Raw genomic sequence first — 25,293 nt, forward strand, 5'->3', positions numbered from 1 at the left:
AACATTTAGTCAAACTTTCCTATATCCTAAGCACTAGAGTATAAATAGAAAAAAAAATGAAAGTATCCTCTCCCTTACAAAGCTCCCTCTTTATTTGTAGAAGACAACATTTAAGGGAATTTCTACAAAAGCAAGTAGAAATGTCCAGAGGCCCTAAAGTATATTAATAGGTTAAATGGAGGTAGTAATATCCAAAGGGTCTGGAGGATTTTGAGACAGTGAAAATGGACGGGTCTGGTAATCCTTACCCTCTCATCAAATGATTATAATTAGTGATTCCCAAGTTATCCCCAAGTTATCCAACTGGTATGAGCAACCTGTTGGTCTTCCAGCACCCAGCTGCTCCATCAAGTCTGGATGGTATATACTAGGAAATGTTTTATAACCATTCCTTGGTTGGGTCAGGGATCAAGGGAGCAGGGAGGATTCTAAACTTTTAAGTTTAATCTTTTAAATTTTAAGTTTAATCTTCATTATTATTTTCTCTTGTCATTTTTAAAAATCAAGACAGGTAGTAAAACAATAAATCAAGCCTTGCTTTGCCAATTTCTGAACCATAAATAAATGTTCCCACTGAAAATTTAACTCTCAGCTCTTGTAACTACAAGCTGGCTCCAGCACAGATCAGAAAAAGTGAGGAAAGAGACCATCAAAGGGAAATCACAGGAGGAAATTGCCAAATAGATGCTTAGGTTGTTCCTTAGTTTACATGGTATGTATAACACATAATGATATACACTATATAGTGATATATAAATATATAATTCAGTGTAAAGTCAAATTAGGGTTTTTTTTGAAACAGATCAGATTATTGATATATATGTAATCTCCAGTTATTTAAAACCTTTAGTCTTCTTTGCTTGTAATACTCTTGTCATATACCCCTATTCTTTAATTGTGTAGTTGATTTTTAACCTAAGTATATAACTCTACATTTATTTCTGTATTCAGTTTAATCTTTCCATTATTCTGACCTTCTGCTAAGATTTTAAACAATCTTTATTCTGCCATTCCATTCCTTAACTATCTCTCCCAGCTTTAAGTAACTCACAAATTTATGAGCATGTTTTTAATATAAATCACTGATTAAAATTAAAATTGAATAGATAAAGTTCAGTAGGGAGAGAGCCCCAAGGTGTACCCATAGAAATTTTCCTCCAAGTTGATATTAGACTACTAAACAAGACTCTTTGGGTTAGTTTGTTATGACATATTTCAATATCCATATTTATCCCTAACAATTCCTGTTGACCTTCTTAAATTCACAAACCAGGAATTGCAAAACCCATTCTTGTATTTTAGGAAACAATAGAAAATAGATTCTAAATCTAAAAGGCACCTTAGAATCTAAAAGGTGAAGTAGCTTGTCTAGGATCACACAAGTAAAATCAGTTACAAGATGTTGTTTTTCCACTTTATATAACATTGCAAATTGTACCAAAGCCAGGTATTGACATCAAACTCACTAATCTGTAGTATTTAGAGTAGTTCTTTGTTCCTTTATTTAAAAATGAAAACAAATTGTACCTATCTCCATTTTACCACCACCTCCATTGATCTCAGTTTTTGAAAGACTATTGATAGTAGTTCATGAACTTTCTGCAAATTCTTTCAGTACCCTAGGGTTTGGGGCTGGAGAAATAAGGCCATTTGAAGCAGCTCCCTTCATATCAGGTTGCTGACCTTAGATTTCAATTTCCTCTTAATCGAATCTGTTCTCTCTCTATTCTGTCATTATCTACAATAGAAAGAAATCAAAAAGTTCCATTTTCTATCTTTTGGTATTCACAAATAACCCATTAGCCTCAAGATCAAGATTGTTCCCTAGTTCTTCTTAAGTTAGGGTTTAAATCTTCAAGTACCTGATTGAACCCTTTGATAAAATTTGTAGATATTGCATCTCATGTTCCATTAGTAGGAGTTACAACTATAACTAGCATGAGGTAATTAGAGCTTTCACCAAGGTACAGATCTGGGGACATCACAGGGAGATATCCTCCTTGTGAGAGCCCTTTCTTCCCTGTTCCTTTGGTAATCTTAGCCTGAGGCATCCAACTCCATAAATTCTAATGATTCTCTATTGCTTCTATTAAAAAAAAAAAAAAAAAAAAAAAAAAAAAAAAAAGGAGGGCTCAATTTTTTGTTATGAACTCTTTTGCAGTCTGGTAAAACCTCTGGGATCCTTCTCAGAAGAAAATTTTAAATATATAAATTAAAATATAAAGGATTACAAAGGAACAGGATTATATTGAAAGAGTTATGTAATTTAAGGGCAGTTGGGTAGCACAGTGGATTGAATGAAAGGACTGGAGTCAGAAAAACCTGAGTTCAAATATGATTTCAGGAACTTATTAGTGTGTGACCCTGGGCAAGTCATTCAACTCTGCTTTAATTTCGTCATCTGTAAAATGAGCTGGAATAGGAAATGGAAAACCACTCCAGTATCTTGCCAAGAAAATTTCAACTGGAATCATGAAGAATTAGAGATGACTGAAAAAAACAACTAAACAACAAAGTTGTGTTTTTTTTTTTTAAGTCCTTTACGGATCAGGTTAAGTGTACTCTAGAATTAAAATGCCAGTTCCTGTTTGGTTTTTAAAGACCCCAATTTTGTCCCGTCTGTCCAAATTTAATATATATTACTACCTTGCCTTACTTTACAATCCAGTTAAATGGACTGCTAACACATGGTACTTAGTTTTCTGTTTCTTTACACTGGTCATCCCCTAAGGCTGACATGTACTCTCTCTTCACCTTTCCTTCAAGGTTTACCTTGAATTCATAAATCTGGAACTGCAAGGGACATCAGAGGCCATGTAGTCTGACCCCTTCAATTTAGTTAGGAGGAAATTGAGTCAGAAGTCAATAAATTAACATTTTAATAGACACTATTTACCATGCACTTTGCTAAGCACTAAAGATACAAAGAAAGATAAAACATAATATATGCCCTCAAGGAGTTCATATGAAAACATTCAAACAATTCTGTACAAATAAGCTAAAGATAGGATAAATTGGAAATAATCAACAGAAATAAGCTATGGATAGGATAAATTGAAAATAATCCACAGAGGGTAAGCCTAAATTGAAGGGAATTTGGGAAAGGTTTTGTATAAAAGGTTAAATTTTAGCTGGGGTTTGAAGGAACCAAAGGAAGTCAGAAGGTGGAAATGAGAAGGGATAGCATTGGTTGTTGAGTGAATTTTTCAAAAGTATACAACTCTAATTATCACCTTCTGCAAGATCTATTTTCTAATCCCCCCAAAGCACAATGTTTTCCCCCAAGTAACTATTTTGTATTTAATGGCCTTGTGCTTATTTTGTATTTATTCACATATAGCTATTTATTTACTATCTTCCCCAAAAGACTGTAAGTCTTGAGAGCACAGACCATTTTATTTTTTCTTCATATCTCATGCTTAATACTGTATCAAGAGCTTGATAGACATTTAATAAATGTTATTAATCAAATGGTCCTCTCTACCCTCTTTTAGGGTCTCTTTTTATCTGACTTAAAGCCTTCCCCTTCAACTTGTGAAGAGTTCATGATTGAACTATACCTGTTGCTACTCAAAGACAATAGGAACTGTCCTCTCTATTATGACCCACTACCTCTGCCCCTGAAACATGTCTTTTTGCCCTAAATGAAAATATCCCTATTTTCCCTTTTATAGCACCCCAATCTCCAATCAAATTTACACCAAAAAACCATTTCAGTCCACACTATATTTTCTGCAGGAGGTCTTTCTCTATAAAGCCACAGATACCGGTGTTCTCCTCTCTGAGGTCACTTTCCATTTACTCTGCCCACATTTTGTATATAACTATTTATTTTCATTTTGACTCCTCCTTATTAGAATGTAAATTCTTTGAGAACAGAACTGTTTTTATCCTTTTCTTTCAATCTCCAGTCTAAATACTTAATAAGTGTTTGTTAAGTGACTAAAAGAAAGACAGTTAATGGAGGAAGAAAAGAATTAAAAGAAGAAAGGAAGGAGGGAGGAAACAAAGAAGAAGCAAAAAAGGAGAGAAAAAAGTGAAAAAGAAAGCTTAAAATAAAAAAGAAATGAAGAAAAAGAATGAAGAAAAGAAAGGAAAGGAAAATAGACATACAGACCGATGGAAAGACAGATATTTCTAGTTCTGACTCTAGATATGAGTTGGAATGTCCTCTATTGTCTTCAATTATTTGTGTCATACTTCTTGGGATTCCTTCCTATTCCCTTGTTATGATCTATACTCCCTATCATTCTATTTTCTCAAGATAGTGGTTCTTACTACTTCACTACAGCTCATAAGGATTATTATTATTATTATAATCATAGGGATTATTAAGCACCGTAACCTCATAACTTTCAAGTTACAACATTCTGTTCTTAAAAGCATAAAGATCTTCATGAAAAAAAAAACTCATCTTTGGTGTCTTTGTAAATCACATTTGAATGATGAGGAAGCTTTACAATTCACTTTTTAAAAGCCCTTTACATTTCACTTTTAAAATCCCTTTACACTTCACTTGTATCTATAAGTGATGTTTACAGTAATGATTGTTTGGAATATTGATTTCTGAATAGAAAGAGACAGTGTACATTTTACATGATGGTAAAAAGAGGCTTGATGTAGACGACTCCAACCTGAAGAAAAGTAGTTGAATATTTAAAAGAACACAAAATGCTTTTTTGGAAGATGCTTGATAAACTCATTATTTGTCAACATTTATTTGAAAAACCTGAATGGATATTATTATGGGATATTCAAATATAGAAGGCTGACTATCTTCTGTCCACTGAGGTCTCTTTCTTAGTTTTCTGTAAAACTTTTAACAAATAATGTGTGGGATAAATTTCACTTTCATTATATGCTGCTCTTGAAATTTTGAAACAATTACTTTGGTACTTTGGTCTAGATGTCATCTTAAACCCAGTTTCCCTATTTGAAAGTGTTCTTGTTAGAAACTGAATTTATCTTAGAAATGCATTAGTCATAACATTCCCTAGTCTTGAAAGTATTGGCAATTTTCTCCTCATAATTCTGCAGCTGGAAAAGAGTAGGAGTTCTTGTTGGTTCCACCCCAGGGCAGGTAATTTTGGAAGAACATTCTGACCCTTGAGACAGCCTCATTCATTTTCTGTTAGATGCATGGAACATCTTATGAAGAAAACAGAAATGCATGTCACATTTTAAAAAAAAAAGGAAAAGAGAAAAGGATAAATGGTAGAACAGAGGAAGATTGGACATACAGACTTTCCTCAGAAAGAATTAAGGAATAATGAAAGGTACTCTACCCTCCAAGCTAATGGGAGGATTATTAGGGTACCAATTTTTTGTTGGGGAGGTCTGAATTTGATCAGACATGGCAAATGTTGTGCTAGTCCAGAATCCTTCAGTGATGTGAAGAGTTGTCTTGCTGTGATGCACAAAAAGAGAAATTAGACATAGACACAAACACAGACACATAGCAACATCACTTCATTAGTCATTGCTTTCATTCATTCATTCATCCAATCATGACACCAACTCAATTTTTATTATTTATTTTATTTAATAGAGCTTAACATAATATATAATTAACATATAATAAGCTAACATTTATTTAGTGAGGCTCAGCAATGAGGATTCAAAAGTGAATAAGATTTAGTACCTGACCTAAAAAATTTTCCTGCCCCTTAAGAAGGTCACTGAGATTTCTTTCCCAATAAGGAGCTGAGGGGAAAGTTAATATTTGAGATGTTAGAGAGAATACAAATATTTTGAGATATATTTTTTGTTTGTCTGTTGGAGACAAATGAAGTTAACCAATTTACTCAGTGTCACTCAGCTAAGAATTGTCTGAGGCTAAGTTTGAACACAGGTCCTTCTGGCTCCAGAGCCCAGTGGTCTATCTATTATATCACCTAGGTGTCCCTCTTCTGACTTTTCTTTTAAAAGCTATATTAATTTTCAAACTAAGTATTTTTCAGAGTCTATAGATTGATGATTCATCAAGTAGAAAACTGACAATTAGTCTTTAAACCCATTAAGGTTAGGCCCAGCCTCAGTTTTGAAGTAGTTTTGAGAGAAAGTGTGTGTGTGTGTATGTGTGTGTGTGTGTGTGTGTGTGTGTGTGTGTTTGCATGTGATTCTTCAAGAGTAATGTGAGAGGCTGTACATGTACATAGAGGGAGGATAAAGGCAAATCCATCAAAATACATTAATAAGAATAATATTTACAATGTCCAATGGGTCAAACAAACTTTGTGTAAAATTAAACTGACGACAGGTGGCATTGGGACCTAGTGGATCGAGACTCAGCCTTGAAATCATAAAAATCTGGATTCAAGTCCAATTTCTGAAAAATGTTTATTGTGGATAAGTTGCCTGACATGTTAGTGTCTCAGAAAGTTCTCTAAAACTATAAGATGTGGATTAAATGGAAGGAATTTTTAATGATGAAATCCTTTTACATAGTTGAAATGATGAATCTGGATCAACAACAAATTTTAATTTTATTTCCATATTTGTATATTGGAATGTTTTTCTAGTTCGAAATATTCTTTAAGTAGGGAATAGAATTTTTAGATATTTACAAAATTGAATTTTGAATGAGGGCATGTGACAAAATGTGATATTTTCTATGTAGAGTACTTTCTTTACCTATGCAATTATACCTTAACTCTATCCTCTCTATCATATTGCTTTCAGATTTAAGATTCGTCTGGAAAATATATAATTTATTATGTTTGAGGGAATTTACAAAAATATATTTCTTCCTCTACCCCTTTAAAGCATAAATTAATAAAAAAAACCTAAATTTCAGAACAATGTTGTATCCTAATGTTTTTTCCCACATGCCTTTAAGTTCTATGCCTCTCCAAATGCTGCACATTAATAAAGGGTTCCTGTTCCTCTTGATGAAATGACTTTGAGTTCTTAATTGCTTCAGATTAATTTGATAGATGTCTGGCAGCTGTCTTTTTTTCAGAGTCCTGTTTGTTTCTGAGAGCTTATCCATCAATAAGCAGACATAGAAATAGAGCTCTTCCTTTTTGCCATTCATAAATTTAGACAGGACTGTTTGTGGGTGGATGTGGGTGGGGAGACAGTTTTGGTTCATTTCTTTTCTAGAAGAATCTTTAGAAACACTCAGCAATAATTCAGTTCACTTCAACAAACATTTATTGAACATATGCTATGGCTAGAGAACAAGCCTCAGACTCAAGGTAACCTAGGTTTAAATCTCACCTCTGATACATACCTGGCTAGATGACCTCTAGCAAATTATTTAACCTCTCTCCATCCCAAAAACTCTAAGACTATAAGTGGCAGGATAATTGCAGATCTGTTTTGATTTCCTTACCCAGAGTTCCCTTCACCAGTGCACAATAGAGAATCTCTGAGGGTTTGGGAGAGGAAAGTGACATAACATATGAATTGAGGAGATTATTTTGTCAGGTCTATGAATGATAGCTTGGAAAGTGAAGAAATCAGAAATAAGGAGACCAGCCAGAAGTCTGTTATAGTAGTCTAGGTGAGAGGTAGCAGGTGGCTGAATTAGTGTGACAGTAAGAATGAGAGCTGAGAGCTGAGAATGAATAGAAGAGGTATTTCAGAGGGAACAATCAATAGGACATGGTAACAAATTGAATTTTAGAGGTGAAGAAGGGAGAAAACTCAAAGGTGAAATTTTGATATAATTTATAGGGTACTAGTATCATCAAAGGAACTAGAGCAGAAGAAGAAAAATGTAGGGGGAAGGATAATTACATATTCATTTTATGATAATGAGTTTGATTATCCTATGGGACATCTAGATAGAACTATCTAATGAGCCATTGGAGATACAAGCTAAATACTAAATGGCTCTTCTTGTGTCCTGCTTTCTAGAGCCCCCAAGTTGGTGTGACAAAATATACCATTGCTTTCTAGAGACCCCACACCAGGGTGATTAAAATATACCTTCCTAGTGGAGAAGTGATGAGATGAGATTCCTGAGGTTGGTGGAAAAATGGAGTCCATTTACTCCAAGGACTTTCCCCTTTATATAATGTAACAAAATAGCACTGAGCACGTTGGACTACATAAACAACTTGTTATTGTACATAGTTTGCCATCTGATATCACTCTTCTACCTGGTATCACTCTGCTTCAATCTCAACACAGATTGTCACTGCCCCCTAACTTCTCAGGAAGATTGAGAGCCCTTAGGGGAAACATTGTCAGCAGGTTCCCTCTGGGCTGAATGGTCTTATACCTCACCCAGAGTGCCCCCACTGACTGTGACCCTCCACATCTCACTTTCTTTTGTTTTAATTGAAGCAGATACATACCAGTGGTTAAATCCATTATCATGATCATGCAAGCAAGTAGTAACATAGCAAACAATATGGATAAAAAAAAAATACTATAAAGATTTCCATGAGTCCCAGAAGGAAGATGTAAAAAATAACTATCAATTCACATCACACATAAACCTCCTTCAGCAGCCAAGAGATAGTACAAAACCAATCTATTGTCATCACTTCATGTCTCAGGGAATCCAATGATTCCTGCAGGTTTTGAAGTCCTGCATCAGTCTCATTTAGAATTATTTCTGATGTTCATGTGTACACAAAGGGTTAAGTGCCAGGCTCCCTCAGTGATAGGCACAGTCAGCAATGGAACCACCTGATGCCTCCTGGGTCATCCCCTTTGCCTTGAGGGTCTTCTCCTTTTCTGTTTCTCTCTGATGGACAAGGCGAATACGGCTCGTTGGCACCCATCTGATATCTTTTCCATCTGTAGAGATACAAGCAAACCCTCTCCCCCAAGCAGTTAACCTATCTAGTCCTTTCCATTCACCACTTTCTGGGTCTCTCCACATCACCTGGCGATTATTTAAAGATAGTGTTGCTGCTTGTACTGGACACTGCCCTTCCAGTGGATTATAAAACCTGTCTGCCGGAGCCAGTGCATCTTTATCAAAAACCAAGAAGTTAAGTGTATAAAGAGCTAAATTTAGAAGTTCTCTAGGATTACCTGTGGCTTTTGTTTTTGGAGGAGTGTCTTGATCTTGGATTCTGTGGTTGGGAGTCAAAATGTGCATAAATATCACCAAACTGCATTTCAGGAGTGTGTACACAGTAGGCCTGAATTTTTTCACTGATTAAGGAACACTGTTCCACCCACACTGGTGTATTAATTTTCCATTGAATGGGAACAGGTGAGAATGCTGGCAGGCCTTCTACAGCAGTCCTGCCCAAAAAGTCAAAGTACTTAATTGTTTCCTAACTGTTGTAAGATGTCTCTTCCCCTAGATTGATGAGGATCCTTTTTTTATACTAAAAAGGAGCAAAATCCCCTGCTTCATCCCCAAACCTCCACCCCAAAGAGGCAGCACCAAGTTCAGCTGCTATTGATCCTCCTATGCCAGACATATAGGTGTTTGCTATAACCTTTGGCCAACGACTGGGATATTAGCTACACATTCGCCAGTTTCCCACATCAGTGTATGGATGGACACTGTTTTGTAAGCACTCTCAGGAAGTGAAATGGTTAAGCCAACTGTGTGTGGAGACAAGGGCAATAGGCAGGAAAGGGACAGGTTTTAACTCTCCAGGGGATATTTCAGTAGTCCCAGCAGCATACAGCTGTATTCTCCTTAATTGCAATCCCCTTCTCCCACAGGCTTGCTTAAAGACTCTCTGGGTATAATAGTTGCCATCATGCCCCAAGTGTTTTTTGCCTGGGGCCCTGGAGCCCAGGCCCATTTCTTGTTCCCCCCCCCCCCCACATGAAGGTGGAGTTGTGGGAGTAGGATCAGGAGATGGGGAATACCCTAAGGGCACATCCTCAGGTATGGGCAGAATTGAAAATGAGCTCTGAAGGTAAAAAGCAAGCTCATTGGCAAGGTGCTTAATTACTTTTCTGCCCAACCAGCAATGGTACTTAAGATACTTAACTCTCTTCTTACCCAACTGGCCACACCCTGCAAACCTCCTATAGCAGTAAAAAGCATTGTAAATCAGTAAAATACTAAAAAAGACTTCCTTAGCTTTGTGCTGTACCCTCCACGCAACTTTCTGGTTGTTTTTCTCTTCATACTTCCCGGTTTGATCACCCAAGTTAAAAATCTTTCCTTGTTTTAAAACTTAGGATTCCTTAAAACCAATTTTACTCTATTGTATTCAGTTAGTTGTTCTCCCACTAACTTCCACATCTCTGGCTCCAAACTCTCCTTCTTACAAAGCCACTGAGACATGCACTCCAGAGCATCTAAGAACTTAGTGATCTGCTTTCCAGTTACCAACAAGCCTTGCTTTTCTGTTAACCCAACTAAGCCTGCTTCATACTTCCCTTGGAGGGAAGGCTCTTTTCTTAGTATTTTCCTGATTTCGGTTGAAAAACGAAAGTGATTAAATTTACCATTACTGATTCTTCCTGCTTGCCTATTTCTTTCTATACTTACCCTTCCAGGTCATAGGGACTTCTCCACTCAATTTGCCAATCATGTCAGTCGAGCTGATTTGCATAGGCCCTCACCTGGAGTTCCACATTTGGGTATAAAATGTTGTGTCCTATTTTCTAGAGACCCTAAGTTGGGGGCAACAAAATGTACCATGCTTTCTAGAGCCCCCACACCGGGGTGATTAAAATATACCTTCCTAGTGGAGAAGTGATGACACAGGGCTCCTGAGGGTGATGGAAAAATGGAGTGTGTTTATTCCAAGGACTTTTCCTTTTATATAATGTTACAAAAACAACTTGCTATTGTATGTAGTTTGCCACCTGGTATTACTCTTCCACCTTCTGCTCCATTCTGCTTCAGCTACAACACAGGTTGTCACTGCCCCTGACTCTCAGGAAGGCCGAGAGCCCTTAGGGAAGATAGGGAGCCGAACCAGGCATTGTCAGCAGGTTCCCTCTGGGCTGAAGGGTCTTATACCTTACCCAAAGTTCCCCCATTGACTGGGACCCTCTACAGGCAATGAAGGAGGAAGTAAGACTGGTGACTTGGCACAACCCATCCTCACTTAAATCTAATTCATTTGCATGTCATGGCATCACCTCCCAGATGTCATGGTCCTCTTTGAGAACAAAGGATAAAAACCAAGTCATCTTATATGTAATTTTATAGTTGAATCTTTATCTTTGATAGTAAATAAACATTTATTAAGCAATTACTATGGGTCAGGCCCTGTTCTAAGTGATAAGGATACAAATATTGAAAAGAAAGACATCCCCTTCCTAAAAGGGGCATTCAATCCAATGAGGGAAGATAAAATTTAAAAAAGGAAACTGAAAAAGGAGGAATGTATGTGTTTGTGTGTGTGTGTGTGTGGTGGGGGGGAGTCATTATGGGGTATGTAGCTGGTGCAAATGAAAAGCTGGCCTGCTTTGATGCATTCTTTAGATGGAGATTAGGGAAGGAGCTGTCTTTTCTGCTCTCCAGTTAGGGGGTTCCTAAGGGACAGAAAGTACTGATAAGACAAATACAAGAGATAATGTGATCTTGCAAAATGATGAGGTTCTTAAAGGAATAACTGATAACTCTAAGGAGTAGTCATTTAGTAGGAAATGACTCCAACTGCAGTTTTTGTTTGTTTGTTTTGTTTCCTGGTGAAAAGACATCTTACTGGGCCATATATTATCCAGAGTCTCAGTAGACCTATGTTCTTACTCAACTACACTACTTATTGGTTTACAATCCAAGGTTAATTTTACCTATCCAATGTTACTCTCTTGATATCCTAGGGAAATAGGATTAATAATCCTAACCTGTCTCTTACAGTTGTACTGAAAATTTAATGACAATTATTGTGCAAGGTTCATCCCACTGGGGACATTATATGATAGATGATTGTGTCAGGAATACTCTAGATTGGGAAAGCAAATACCATTCTCTGAAAGAGAGTCATTTAAGCCCTGATAAGAACTGGCATTGCATTCATTTTGATGCAATCAGATTTTTGCAATCTTGGAAAATATTATAGACTTGGGGCCAAGATACCTAGAATCAAATCCCACCTCAGACATGCACTAGCCATTTAGCCTTTGGGCAAATTACTTAACCTTTCTGGAAATCATTATACTCATCTGCAAAATCATGGATTTGTGCTTCATAGCCTATAAGATTCCTTCCAGTTTAAATTTATGAGCTTATGATTCTAAGTCATTCAACTTCTCAGCCTGAGTTTCCTCTTCTTTGAAAGGAGAATATCAGTATTTTTTTGAACTATCTTAAAGGATTGTTGTAGTGAAAATATTTTGTAAACCTTCAAGGCTTCTCTCTCTCTCTCTCTCTCTCTCTCTCTCTCTCTCTCTCTCTCTCTCTTTCTCTCTCTTTCTCTCGTTCTCTTTCCCTCCCTTCCCCCCTCTCTCTTTCTTTTTCCTTCTTCCCCCTCTTTCCCCCCTCTGTGTGTGTGTGTGTGTGTGTGTGTGTGTTATTCCTGGGGAGGAAAGGGGTGAAAACATTTATGTAGCACCTGCTATTCACTACACACTGTGTTAGACACTTTAAAAATATCTCATTTGATCCTTACAACTATTTTGTAAGGTAGGTTGTGTTATTATCTCCATTTTACAGTTGAGAAAATTGAGGCAGAGGTTAAGTTTGCATAGCCAATAAATATCTAAGGTAACAGTTGAAATCAGGTCTTCCTTACTCAGGCCCAGAACTTTATCCACTGTGCCCCCAAGTTGTCATCACTAGTTTTGTTTTAATTTAGATCTAGCACCTAGCACCCTGCTTTTCTCCAAAGGTGTTTAATCATTAAATATTGTTTTCAAACAGGGACGAAGAGGCCTTGGCTCTGTTTTTGTCTGGGCATCTGGAAATGGGGGAAGAAGTAAAGACCACTGCTCCTGTGATGGGTACACCAATAGCATCTACACTATCTCAATAAGTAGTACTGCTGAAAGTGGGAAGAAACCATGGTATCTAGAAGAGTGTTCATCTACACTGGCCACAACATATAGCAGTGGAGAATCCTACGACAAGAAAATCGTACGTCTTTAAATCTTATGTCTTTTTTTTTAATCCCATTATATAAAGGTAAAGAAAACTGACTGGTAATGAATGAATAAATAGATGCATACAAGCTGTGACTTAGAAGAGTAATCAACTACCTGGAATGCTTTCCACCTTTAAAAAAAATTCAAATACTATGTATTTGAGCCTTTTTACTTGTTTGATTTCTCAGAGGATCAGAGGCTCATAGCTAGAGCTAGAAAGAACCCCAGAATCCAGCTGATACAATGCCATCATTTTTTATATAAGGAAACTGAGGCCTGGGGGGATGGAATATTTTACCCAATGTGACACAGGCAGTTGGTGTTAGAGATGGTACTTGAATCTGACCAAAGAGTCCTGGATTCCCTTCCACAAATGCTTGATTCAAGATTAATGTGAATTCTATCAAGAAGATTTAGTGGAGAGAATATTGTGCTAGAAGTCAGGAGTGCTGACTTCTAATCCCAGTCTCTGCTACTAATTAGCTGCATGACCTTGTGCAAGGCACTCCCTTGAATTCCCAGTTTCTTCATTGTAAAATTCAATTCAATAACCACTTGTTAAACTTTCACTTTGTGCAAAGTACTATGCTAAGTGCTGGTTGTTCAAAGACAACCCCCCCCCCAATAGCCTCTGTCTTTCATCCCCATGTTCTAGGGATAACAATAGGTATACCTCCTAACATTTACTCTCTGCCATCAACTGAAATAATGAAGTAAAAACATTTGTAAAATTTTAAATACTATACAAATATTAACTGTTATTATTATGATTATCACCAACATTGTTTTTCTTCTCTGTGGCTTCTTTAACTATAAAATGAGAGAGTTTATACTAGAGAGTAGTATACTAGAGAGTATACTATACTTTGGATCTATTTCATGGGGTCTATGAACTTGGATGAAAAAAATATTGCATCTTTATTTTTACTAGCTCCTAGTTGAAATTTAATATTTCCTCCAGTTATTTAAAAAGATGATTCAAAAAAGGCTTCTCCTGTCATCCAATGGAGTCCATGGTATAAAAAGAAAAAGAAGTTTTCATTAAGGGCTCTGAGGTCCATTCCAGCTTTAATTATCTATGAGTCTATAAAAAAGCCAAATAATAAAATTTGACTATTATTAATTTAGTTTTATTTAAAAGCAAAAGCTAGATATACGTGATTTTCCAAATGAGCAGCACCTCAGAAGTAGAAGTGTGTTTTTCCAGTCAACCATCAATATGCCTTCTTATCTCTCTTATAAATCTTAGCATTGGTAGACTTCAGTACATAGCCTTCTTTTCCAGCTGTCCAACACTGAGTTGATGATTTTTCATTCTGACACCTTTTCATCCTTTATCTTTTCCTGGAACATGCTTGTAAACTGTCTAGTAAGGTAATTTATCGCTTTGTTTGGAAACCTGGCTATGTTACCCGACACTTCTTAGAAGGAAATTGACAAAGTCACTTGTCAGGCTCTGGGCCCCAATTTCCTGTGAGTTCACTAGGATCTGGTTACCTTCCTCTTTTTTCAGGTCATTCCAATATTACTGGAGTTGACTTTCCCCATATACCTAATATGCAAATGACAGAAAGAGGTTAAGCCCCAGACTAAATTCTCCTAGCCCATCCTAACTCATTTTATTGTACCGTGTGAGACAACTGAAATGAAAACCATCCTCTCTTCTCAATGTCACATTATCTCTTGGGATTTTTTTTCAGTACAATTAGATTAAAAACATGAAAACTTAAATCTATATTCAGATGCCTCTAAGAGATCCCACCCCACTTTTTCTTGTTCTGGTGACTATGTAGCCTTAAAAATTTTTCTTATTCCTTTAAAGAATGTAGCAGAGAAGAAATAATATCCATTTTCATTGCATATGATAAAATCAGTGATTATTAATTCTGAAATACATTTACCTGTGTTAGTTGTATTTTTTAAACAGACATATCAAAATTTATGTGCAACTATTTGACAAATACATAATAAACTTATCAGCAGATGAACACCAGGAAAAAAGGGGTAACATGTAGAGTAGTTTGATACACAAGAGGAAAATAGGTATCATTCTCTAAAGCATTTCATGTTTTGAGAAGCCATAGATTGATTCTTATTTTAAAAGTCAAAAATAAGAATAAAAATGTCACCAAGGACCTCAATCCTTTCAAGGGATTTTATGCAATTATCCTTCCTCAAGATCAATGTATATCTATAATGTTCTTACTCATATTAATGCATGAGGTGTTCAGGAAAGACTAGCATCTGAAATTTGAGGACTTACTGAACCTTTTTTAGGGATTGCTCATCTATCTTTGGCATCTACTTATTCCTCAACTCTCACCTATGGTCCCAAGAAGCTGTAGCATGTGCAGTGACTGCACCCTAGTAAACCACCTTGGCAGATGAGTTAAACCAGGTTGAGGAAAACTAATAAGCCTCAAACCCATTGGTAAATGAGAGAGATGTCTACCCCAGGCACATGACAACTTTTCCATGGTAGAATAAATGGATGAAAACAATTTGTTCCAATAACCATGTTCCAATAACCTAAAGTAGGTGCTATGGAATGCTTAGAATTAGGCCAGATATTGAAAATGTCAAGGTCTTCCCGTATCCTGGGCCATCACCAATTGTCTTGAGTTTTATTTTGCCATTGGACTTTAATGATGATGGAAGAGAGAGTGAGACTGACAATTTGTGGAAACTCTGCCTCACTTAAATCTAGTTCATGAACAAGTCAAGACATCATTCATTCATGATGTCATTGTTTTGTTTTTTTTGAAAACAAAGGATGAACAACAACAACAGTTCCTACTAGAATGTTGCTAAGTTTTATTTTATTCTCCATTCAAATAACAGATACATAAAAGGGAGGGTTGGACAAAAATTGTCTCCTCTCGAAGTACATATGAACCATCTCAGTTCATTAATAATGATGATGATGATTAGTATAAAGCATTCTAATTTTTACAAAATGAATTGCTGATAAGATCTCATTCTGTCCTTAAAACAGCCATAAGAAGTAGATGACATTATTATTTTCATCTTATTTGATATTTTTTGTGCAGTATGATAATTGTATAAATATGTATGCATATATTGAATTTAACATATATTTCTACCATGTTTAACATATATTGGACTACTTGCCATCAAGGGGTGGACATGAGGGAAGGAGGGGAAATTGTAATACAAAGTTTTTCAAGGGCTAATGTTAAAGAATGGTCCACACATATGTTTTAAAAAATAAAAAACTTTAATAAAGAAAAAAATTATTTTCATCTTACCAATGAGGAACCTAAGGTAAAAAGTGCCATAATCAGGGCCACACAGCTAGTAAGTTTTTGAGGGCAGATTTAAATCCATGTGAAACATTGTAGTACCCATCCAGCTGCCCACAAACAACAACAAAAAAGATATAATTGGATCCTTTTATTTAAATAAGGGTTTTGATGAAAGAGGATCTGTGATTTTGTTGGTATGGAAAGGTCCTTCTTCTACCAGTTTAGATCAGCATCTTCTGCGTAACTTTTAGAGTTGCCTGGGGTCCCAGCAAAGCTAACTGGCTTGCTTGGGGGCAATCAAGACAGTTTGTTCCAAAGGCAGCACTTGTGCCCATGTCTTTCTGACTCTAAAGCTAACTATCTATTACTCCATGCTTCTTCTAGCCTTTATTTAGTATATGAATAATATTTCCTATGTTATGTGATCCAAAGACTACATAAAAGTGTTACTTTTCTTTTTTTTTCCTGTTTTCTATTTTATTTGTATTTAAAAGAAATATGTATATTTATTTTATCTTGAAAAGTTCAGTGGAGTTTCTATGCCTTGGGATGCTGGCCATCCATTCCCAAAGTTTTAGCTATTTTTGGTTGCCTTGTTTGGGTGGGATGTTTTGATTCCTTCTGACTTAACCTTTCATTCCAGTAATTTTTCTACATGTTTTCCCTGCTTTTCCTCTTTTGAATCCTTATCTTAGTGCCTAGTATGTTTTCTTCATTCCTGGTGATAAAGCAAAGTACAAAGGGGTCATTATATGTCCCTGTAATAACTATTCTTAGATTCAAAGAATTACAAAGCTGAAAAAGACCTTGAAAAATCATGGGTCCCCCCATTTAGTCCCCTGATAAGTCGCAGAAAACTGACATGACATGCAAGATGATACATTTAGTTAGTGGTAGAGCCAATTCTTACAATCCAGATACCCTAACTCCTGGGAACAACTAGCTGTAATTGTTCTTTTGTACCTTGTTTTCTGAGTTTATTTACTCAATGTGAAAATTCAGAGAGAAACTTTTCGAAAACTACCAGCTGCCAAACTCTCAATTAGGGTGAGGCCCTACTGACAGTACATTCAATATCAGGGATGCCACTATCTGATGTTCTCCTCACAGAAAAATGCTTAACTCTACAATAGGCTGCTCCAGGGGAATGAACAATGTATCCTTTTTGTGGTTGTCAGAGAGTTAAAATGGAAACAGTGATATTTAGCCAGCTCATAAAATCTCTGTCCCTTTGATCAGATTCTACATTGTAAATCTTGACTGATCTATTTTTTCTACTAACAATATGTTTTGTTTATTTTTTAAACTCTTTTTCTGATTTCCTACTCCATTTTAATAGTGATTTTTCTCAGTATATCATTCAAATTATTTGATCTTGTTCATCATAATTGCTTAAGGCAATGTAACTTTTGTATCAAGGTTGTCAAAAAACATAGTTTCTATATAGTATGGTATAGTGAGAAAAGTACTTGGGGGGTTAAAGACCTGTCTTGGATTTCTAACTTTGCCATCTATTAGCTAAGTGATTTTGGACAAATCACTTCCCTTCTCACCTCAAGAGGAACTCTGTGACCTATTCTACCTATATAACAAAGCTCTCGTTTGTACTAACAGCATTAATGTTATGTCGTGTGTGTGTGTGTATATATATATATATATATATATATATATATATATATATATTTGCATATCTACACATATATGTTTGTGTGTGCACACAGTGTATTGTATGCACACATGGATATAGGCACACGTGTGTTTGTGTGTATGGTGTGTACATGTATTTATATGTGTTATGCCTGTGTATGTATGCATTGCATACGTATGGTTGTACACATGCATGTATATGTATGTATACATGTGTATATGCACATGTGTGTCTGTGTAAATAATATATTGGAATCTGGCATCAGCTCCAATCTTTCATTTTCCAGCTCTCCCTTATCTTTTCTAGGCTTCAAAATGAGATCTAATTTCATACTGGCAGATAGTGATATTTTTCTCCAGATGCTTTGATCCAAAAGCCCATGTTTGCAGACAAAAATTAAAGAAACAAGAATGTGTTTTTTAAGATTTTCTGCCTGTGGAGTCATCAATTTATTGTCATTAGACTAGAGTTATTTTCTTTTGTATTCGGTCCTATTCCTCAAATACATTAATTTCTTTCTCTCATATGTATATTTTATATGTTTTTTTCCTAATGTTCCTGGTATGATTATTCATTCAGGGGGTACATTTGTGATGTGAATGTGAGCATATCCATGGGACATTGAAACAAGTCTTCTATTTTGAAGGCAGGAACTGTTTTACCTATTTTTTTTTTTTTTGGTGAGACAATTGAGGTTAAGTGATTTACCCAGGGTCACACAACTAGTGAATGTTAAGTGCCTGAGGCTAAATTTGAACTCAGGTCCTTCCTGACTTCAGGGCTGGTGCTCGATCCACTGTCATCCAGCTGCCCCTGTCTCATCTAATCTTTATGTCCCCCAAACATCTCTTCCTACTTTGATTTTTTGGGTACTTAATGGTCATCTATTAGGGGATATAAGACAGAGAGATAGTCAAAGAATTCTGGGAACAAGCCATACTTTAGGCACATATTGTCTGTATTATCTTGGGCAAATAACCTACAACTCTGTAAGACTATTTCAGAACAAATGCAGATTTTCATTCATTGCAAAACTCATTAGAGTTCCCTCATTAGAAGGAATTGTAATTGCTTTTACCAATGAAATCATATGCAAATAATTTATATGAAAAAGGTACAATTTATAATAATATATAATAATATAATATATAAATTACATACAGAAAAAAGTATACTCAACCTCTTTCTATATAGAATCCCATAGTCCTATTAGAGTCATACTAAGGAGAGAAAAAAGAGTTCTTGTATTTAATAAGTATAAATATGCTTAGAGTGAGAGATGTGAGCTCCTTGAAGATTACTTAGTACAAATCTTTCTATTGTCATGAAAGATGCCTAGAATCCAAATGGATTCCTCTCTTTCCCCCCTCTTTCCCTGGCAAGATGCTCTTGTTTGTAGATAACATTGCATCATAACCTGCTTCATTGCTTCTATATGAGAAGTATAGTCATTCAGGAATTCCAACTAACTCTCCACTCAGAACCAAGTGAATGAAGAATGCCTAATGTCCAGGATATATGTAACTGGCAAGAATATTCTATAGAACTTGTCCATGAGTTTGTATATCCTGAATAGACATATCCTATAGGCAGTGAATTGGTCCCAGAGTTAAGGCAACAAGGGAGCTGACTGGGCTGTATTCAGGAAAATGTATAATTCTTTCAACTGATTAATTATTTATTAAGCACCTACTCTGTTCCAGATACTGTGCTAAATAGTGAGTATAAAAATAGAAAAAAGGCATAGCTTTTCTATCTATCACATGATGCACAAGAGAAAGCACTGGGCCTACCATCAGAATACTTCAATTCAAATTCAGTCTCAGATATTTATTAGGTGTAAGACTCTGGGCAAACAGCTCAACCTGTGACTACCACAGTTTTCTTATTTGTAAAATGGGGATGATAGCTCCCACCTCAGAGGTTTGTTGTGAGAAATCAAATGAGATAATAATTTTAAAACACTTATTACGATATCTGATATATATTAAATACTAAATGAAGGTTAACCACTACTACTGTTATTATTATTCAGTGCTATAAAGGATTTTAGTTGTCACCTAGTTCTACCCATATCAAAACCTAGGAAATCCAGATTTGTTTCACAATTGGGAGGTTTTGAAACAAATTATCCAGAGAAAAGTCAGAAGGGGAATGGGAAAAATTGTTCCTGAAAAGCCCTGGTTTTCATTTTAACTTACTGAAGAAGCTCTGTATCTCTTGTTTGCTTTGCTGTTTATCAAATGCTATTTTCTTCATTATTGTTTAGGGCAGTCTGGCATAGTTATATTCATTGTCAATGACTGGCATGGTATATCATTTGATATTTTGTCATAATTACAGTTTAGATGATGTGATTTAAGTCAATTTGCAATAGAAACCAACATAGCATGGTGGACTGAATTCAAATTTAGCCTCAATCACTCAGTATTTGTGTGACCCTAGTCAAGTCATTTAACCCTGTTTGCTTCAGTTTCCTCATCTGTGAGGATGAGATGATATGGAGAAAGAAATAGCAAACTACTCTAGTATCTTTGTCAAGAAAACCCCAAATGGGATCATGAAGAGTTAGACATTACCAAAACAATTCAAATTAGTTATTTGTCTTTCGAAAAACAGAACACACCCTCATTATAATCTTTTTAAAGTGACATATCAAGTAAATAAATATTTTGAACCTAGTGGGAGATAGGAGTTCACATGCATACACAATATCCCCCTTTGCACTTATGAATGTTTTTTTTTTTCATATTGTTTTGGTAGGCACTTCTAACAATTACATGAATCTTTTTCAAATAGTTGAACTGAGATGAGCCAGGTCTTGTTACAGTATGAGTTGAAAGATGATTGTCACGTAATTATAGTGAATAAGAATTATATTTAAAAATTAAAGTCAGCTGTATTCCTGCTCTCCAATTCTTGAACAATGCAATTTAACAAGTATTTATTATGTCTCTACCAAATACTTCATTGGCAGAGATAAAACACACTATGAAACAAAACACAAAGTCAGTGTATGATTCAATGGCAAAATGTGTCAGGCAGACCGAAAGTGCCATTAGAAGTCAGAGAAAGGAGAGATCAATATGGGCCTGTAATTGATTCATTTAACTACATTTATTGAGTATTTTCTATGTCCAAGGCTTATCACTAGGGGCTGGAAGAGATCAAAAGAAGATTAGGACATTGTCCATGCCCTCAAGAAATTTAAAAGTTCCTTCATTATAGAGAGTAGCTATTACATGAAGAGAGAGTCTAGGGGGAAAAAAGCATTTGTATTAAATTGTTGGCTAATTAGAAATCCTCATGGCCAAATCAATAAAACATGATCTGTATGAATCATTTGCTAAACTTATATTGCAATGTGCTCCTTCAAAATCATATTAATTAAAATAATATAAATAAGTAAAAACTTAATTATCTTTCCAAATTCTGGACATGGAAAAAATGGGAGATTCATTTGTGATAAACAACTTTTGTGCAAGCTAAATTCACATAGTCTCTTTTAGAAACTCATAGGTGCATTTTAGACAGTGCAGTCATAGATTAGAGTTGCCTGTGTAAAGACTTCCCTCCTTCCTTACTGTTAGTTTAATTTCTGCCAGAAGTTTGATTTTTGTATAAGTCTTTGACTTCTGTGGACATAAAAAAAGAAATGATCTCCCATCTTTAAAAAAAAAAATCCTGTTGTGCTAAATAAACCAATACCACATAATTTATTCATTAATATATTTAGGTTTTCATTTCTACCATTAGCCCTCACAAGAGTATCTGAAACTTTTCGTGGCATTGTTTAAAGAACAAAGATAAAAATTGATAGTCGATATTGAGACAGGTTAGCAGACTCTAATATCACTTGTTGTTTAAAAAAGAAAATTTCCCTGTGTTCAATTGCTCTTCTAACTAATATGATACTGTGTGAGCTGCTCAAAGTATGAGAATTGGTGTGATCATATGATACCCGGGAAACGAAAGCAAGTATAGCAAAGTTTGAAATTCTTGTCATTTGAGTGCATGAGCCAGTTCAGCTGAATTACGGTCAGGAAATATAATCACTAAGTAAAAATATTCTAGTCACTGCTAAGGCCTCAAGAAATGAAATGAGAAAAATCACAAAATAAAAAACAACTTTTAAAAGTAATAATGATCACCTCAGAAATTATTCTTAGGGAAAACCCTATCTGAACTTTCCACACCTGCCCATTCTTTCTTTCTTAAACAAAGGTTCTTAAACTTTTTCTTTGGGGGGGCAGGGGAGATAAGGGGAAGGAGGTGTTAGAGACATGGACTCCTTTGACATTCTGGTAAAGTCAATGCTCTCTTGTTCAAAATAGTGTCCTTAAATGTATAAATTAAAATACATAGAATTATAAAAGAAATCAATTATGTTGAAATTAAATTATTAGAACATTTTAATCAAGTTCACAAATTATAGTTTAAGAACTCCTGTTCTAAGCGTATAAAGACAAATAGACTTAATAGACACCCTTTCCCCTACCCTCTGCACCTGATCCCAATAAGGTTCCAAAGGAATTTAATTGTTTAATACAAATTCAACAAGCAATTCTCTACATCTTTAGCTGAATTTACCATGAATAATCATCTGGTTCTGCTACTAGAGATGGCTGGGACAATTTTTATCAGGGGCCTAGTGCCATCCCCTGTTTATTTCACTCAGAAGAGCATAAATAGGATTTTCATAGATCTTCTAAGAGGTCCAGGGGTGAAAATTCCATTTCACACCCCATTCCCCCCCTCAAAAAAATGCAGCCAGGCCTGAAATCAAGACCGACATACTTTTGGATCATCTTAAATACAGTATTATAATTTCCTTTGTAACTTCATCTGGGTGATGCACATAGATTCTCCCTGCTCCCTGCCTTCATGGGGCCAACTGACAGCTGAATGCTAAATATCCTTTTAACTCATGCTTTGTGACTCCATCACGTTCTCTATGCATGTATTGTGATTAATGAGGTTGCTCCATGTGGTCCCAGAATTGGGAATGTCATTTTTCTTCTTGAAATTTGCTTGTTCCTTGGTGGTCTTATTATGCCTTTTCTTTCTAAGGAGAGACCCAAGAATTCTCTGATGGGGCAGTGCTTCTTTAATGATGAAAACCCTGCCTTAGATCTCTCCGGTAATTTACACCTAAACATCTTCACCACTTCTGTAACTTTCTTTTGAAATAACCCTGCAGGAATTTCCACTTGAAACAGGAAGAGAAAGGAATGAAGATGTCTTCTTTGTCTCTTTCTTCCTGGGGGAAAGGGGGGGGGGGGGTGGTAGGGAGTGTAGTAAATAATGGGCTCAAGTTTCCTTGGGAAAGACTTGCTGAAAGAAAAAAAAATAAATTGAAGATGGGTTTTGGTTTGTGACAGGCATATATTTATTATTACTTTAGAGAGTAAAAATGTAAAAACCATTTTTTAAGATAGATATACAAAAACAGATAGATAGGCAGAGATATAGACAGATGGATAGGTAAGTAGACAATGTAGCCATTTGTCAAATGATCTGCCTGAATTTGTATATGTGAGTGATGGGCACAGAAAATGAGTGTGTTGGATGGAAAAGCTAAATGATTATTTGGCATTTGAGAAGACATGGTCTTGGAATGGCCACAAGTGATTATTTGATATGTTCATAAAATCTGCATATACTCTTCATATAGTGTTTTTTCAAAATGTGTTTTTTGAGGGTTGAGAGTATCTGCACAGCTGAGGAATGAAAAAAGTGAGTGCCTAATGGGAAAACATCCTGCAAAATCTTGTCTTTTTTTATGCTGGGAAAATTGTACGACATGGCAAAATAGACAAATCTGCATGAATAAAATCAACTAAGAAAAATGTAGACAAACCCTCTCTCGGACATTAACATATATGAACACCATAAAACAAGCCGGTTGCTGGTGCATTCTAAAATGAACCCTATGACTGACTAGTGCTTCTTTGCTGTCTAGAATGAATGAATTTACATGAAATGGAATCATCTCTTTTAAAATCAATTCCGAAAAGGCTGAGCTTTCTAAATCTTGTCTCAGGTGAAACATACAAACTTAATCTCTAAATAAACACTTAGTATAAGACATATAATTATTTTTTTTCCTTTCTTCTCAAGTATTTTCAATGTCTTTTGCTCTTGAATCTTGATTAGATTATAATGCAGGCTAGGTTATTAGTGTCCAGACAAATTTTGGTAACCCTTCCCACTTCCCATTTTTTCTTCTTCTTCTTCAGAATCTATACTTCAGTGCATCTCTAAATATAAGAGGCAAGAACCAGGTAAATTATATTACATAATGCAGAAGGAAGGGAGAAAAGGAAAATCAAGAAAGAAAGAATACATGAAAATAAGAATGGTCTTTGAAATTGATGGTAATCCCTATAAAATAAGAGTGTTTAACTAGATGACCTCAAAGGTGCCTTCCAGCTCTGACAGAATCCTATGATTTCAATTTTTAAAAACCACTAATTTCATGCACATAGTCTTCTCAACTGGTTCTGACATCTTTGGATCCCATTCTTTGAAAGATCCTATTTTCTTCTGGTAGGACTTAAAAGAAATTCCACAGCTAGTATATTAGGGATTTATGTAGTACTTTTCTTCTGAGTAACTCAGTGCATTTTACAAACTGAATCCCATTAATCCACAAGCTTGTCTTGGAGGGACCACATGTAGAGATTAGAGAGAAGGGTCATTGTTTTTCTGCCACCCAGCTTCACCTTTCTGCTGTGTTGGCCAAGAAAGGAGCCAATTGCATTACTGATTTCCACTAGAAACTAAAATGAGATCACTAACTCATCTCACAAACTAATAAACACTTATTGGATGGCCATGGTGTTCAGTCATTCTCACATTGAGCTAGATTCACAATAGTCAGACATTATCTAGTTCCTATATTTTTACAAGGAAAATAAAGCAGTGCCAAATCTACTCATAATGACAAGTATACACAATAATGTCATGAGTTTGTGTTGCATAGAAGCTAATTCATAGATTGTTTGTATTGTTCCTTTAAATCTTTGGGGATCTTTGTTCATACTCATTCCCATGAATCACTGAATTCTATTCTAGTAATAATTCTCTCTCTTTCTTTCTCTCTCTCTCTCTCTCTCTCTCTCTCTCTCTCTCACACACACACACACACACACACACACACACACATAGAGGTATCCTACTGCACACATATAATTATGACTAAAATGTGTGGGTGTGAATAGAATTATTTCTAAGCTCGGTATTTATTTTTATTTCAACAGATGGATGATCCATTTTTAAGCACAATTTTCAGACTTTCCCCTTACAGGTGCAAATCAAATGAATAATTATTTAGAGATGGATTTGGCCTTGGAGACATTTGAAGGAGTAGATTAAAACCAGTATTTTTTAAAATCTTATTTTATCTCT

The 25,293-nt window shown here is 35.6% G+C and overlaps 1 protein-coding gene across 2 annotated transcripts in view; it reads left to right on the forward strand.

Moving 5' to 3' along the window:
• PCSK5 (proprotein convertase subtilisin/kexin type 5) overlaps window positions 1–25,293 on the forward strand; it is a 611,928-nt gene that overhangs the window by 280,820 nt on the left and 305,815 nt on the right. For both annotated transcript variants that reach the window (XM_031939641.1, XM_031939639.1), the window contains exon 8: window positions 12,749–12,961. In XM_031939641.1, the coding sequence (XP_031795501.1) occupies window positions 12,749–12,961 (213 nt within the window). The remainder of the gene's footprint in view (window positions 1–12,748; window positions 12,962–25,293) is intronic.

The sequence above is a fragment of the Sarcophilus harrisii genome, chromosome 1 (genome assembly GCF_902635505.1).
Source record: "Sarcophilus harrisii chromosome 1, mSarHar1.11, whole genome shotgun sequence".
NCBI classification, from domain to species: domain Eukaryota; kingdom Metazoa; phylum Chordata; class Mammalia; order Dasyuromorphia; family Dasyuridae; genus Sarcophilus; species Sarcophilus harrisii.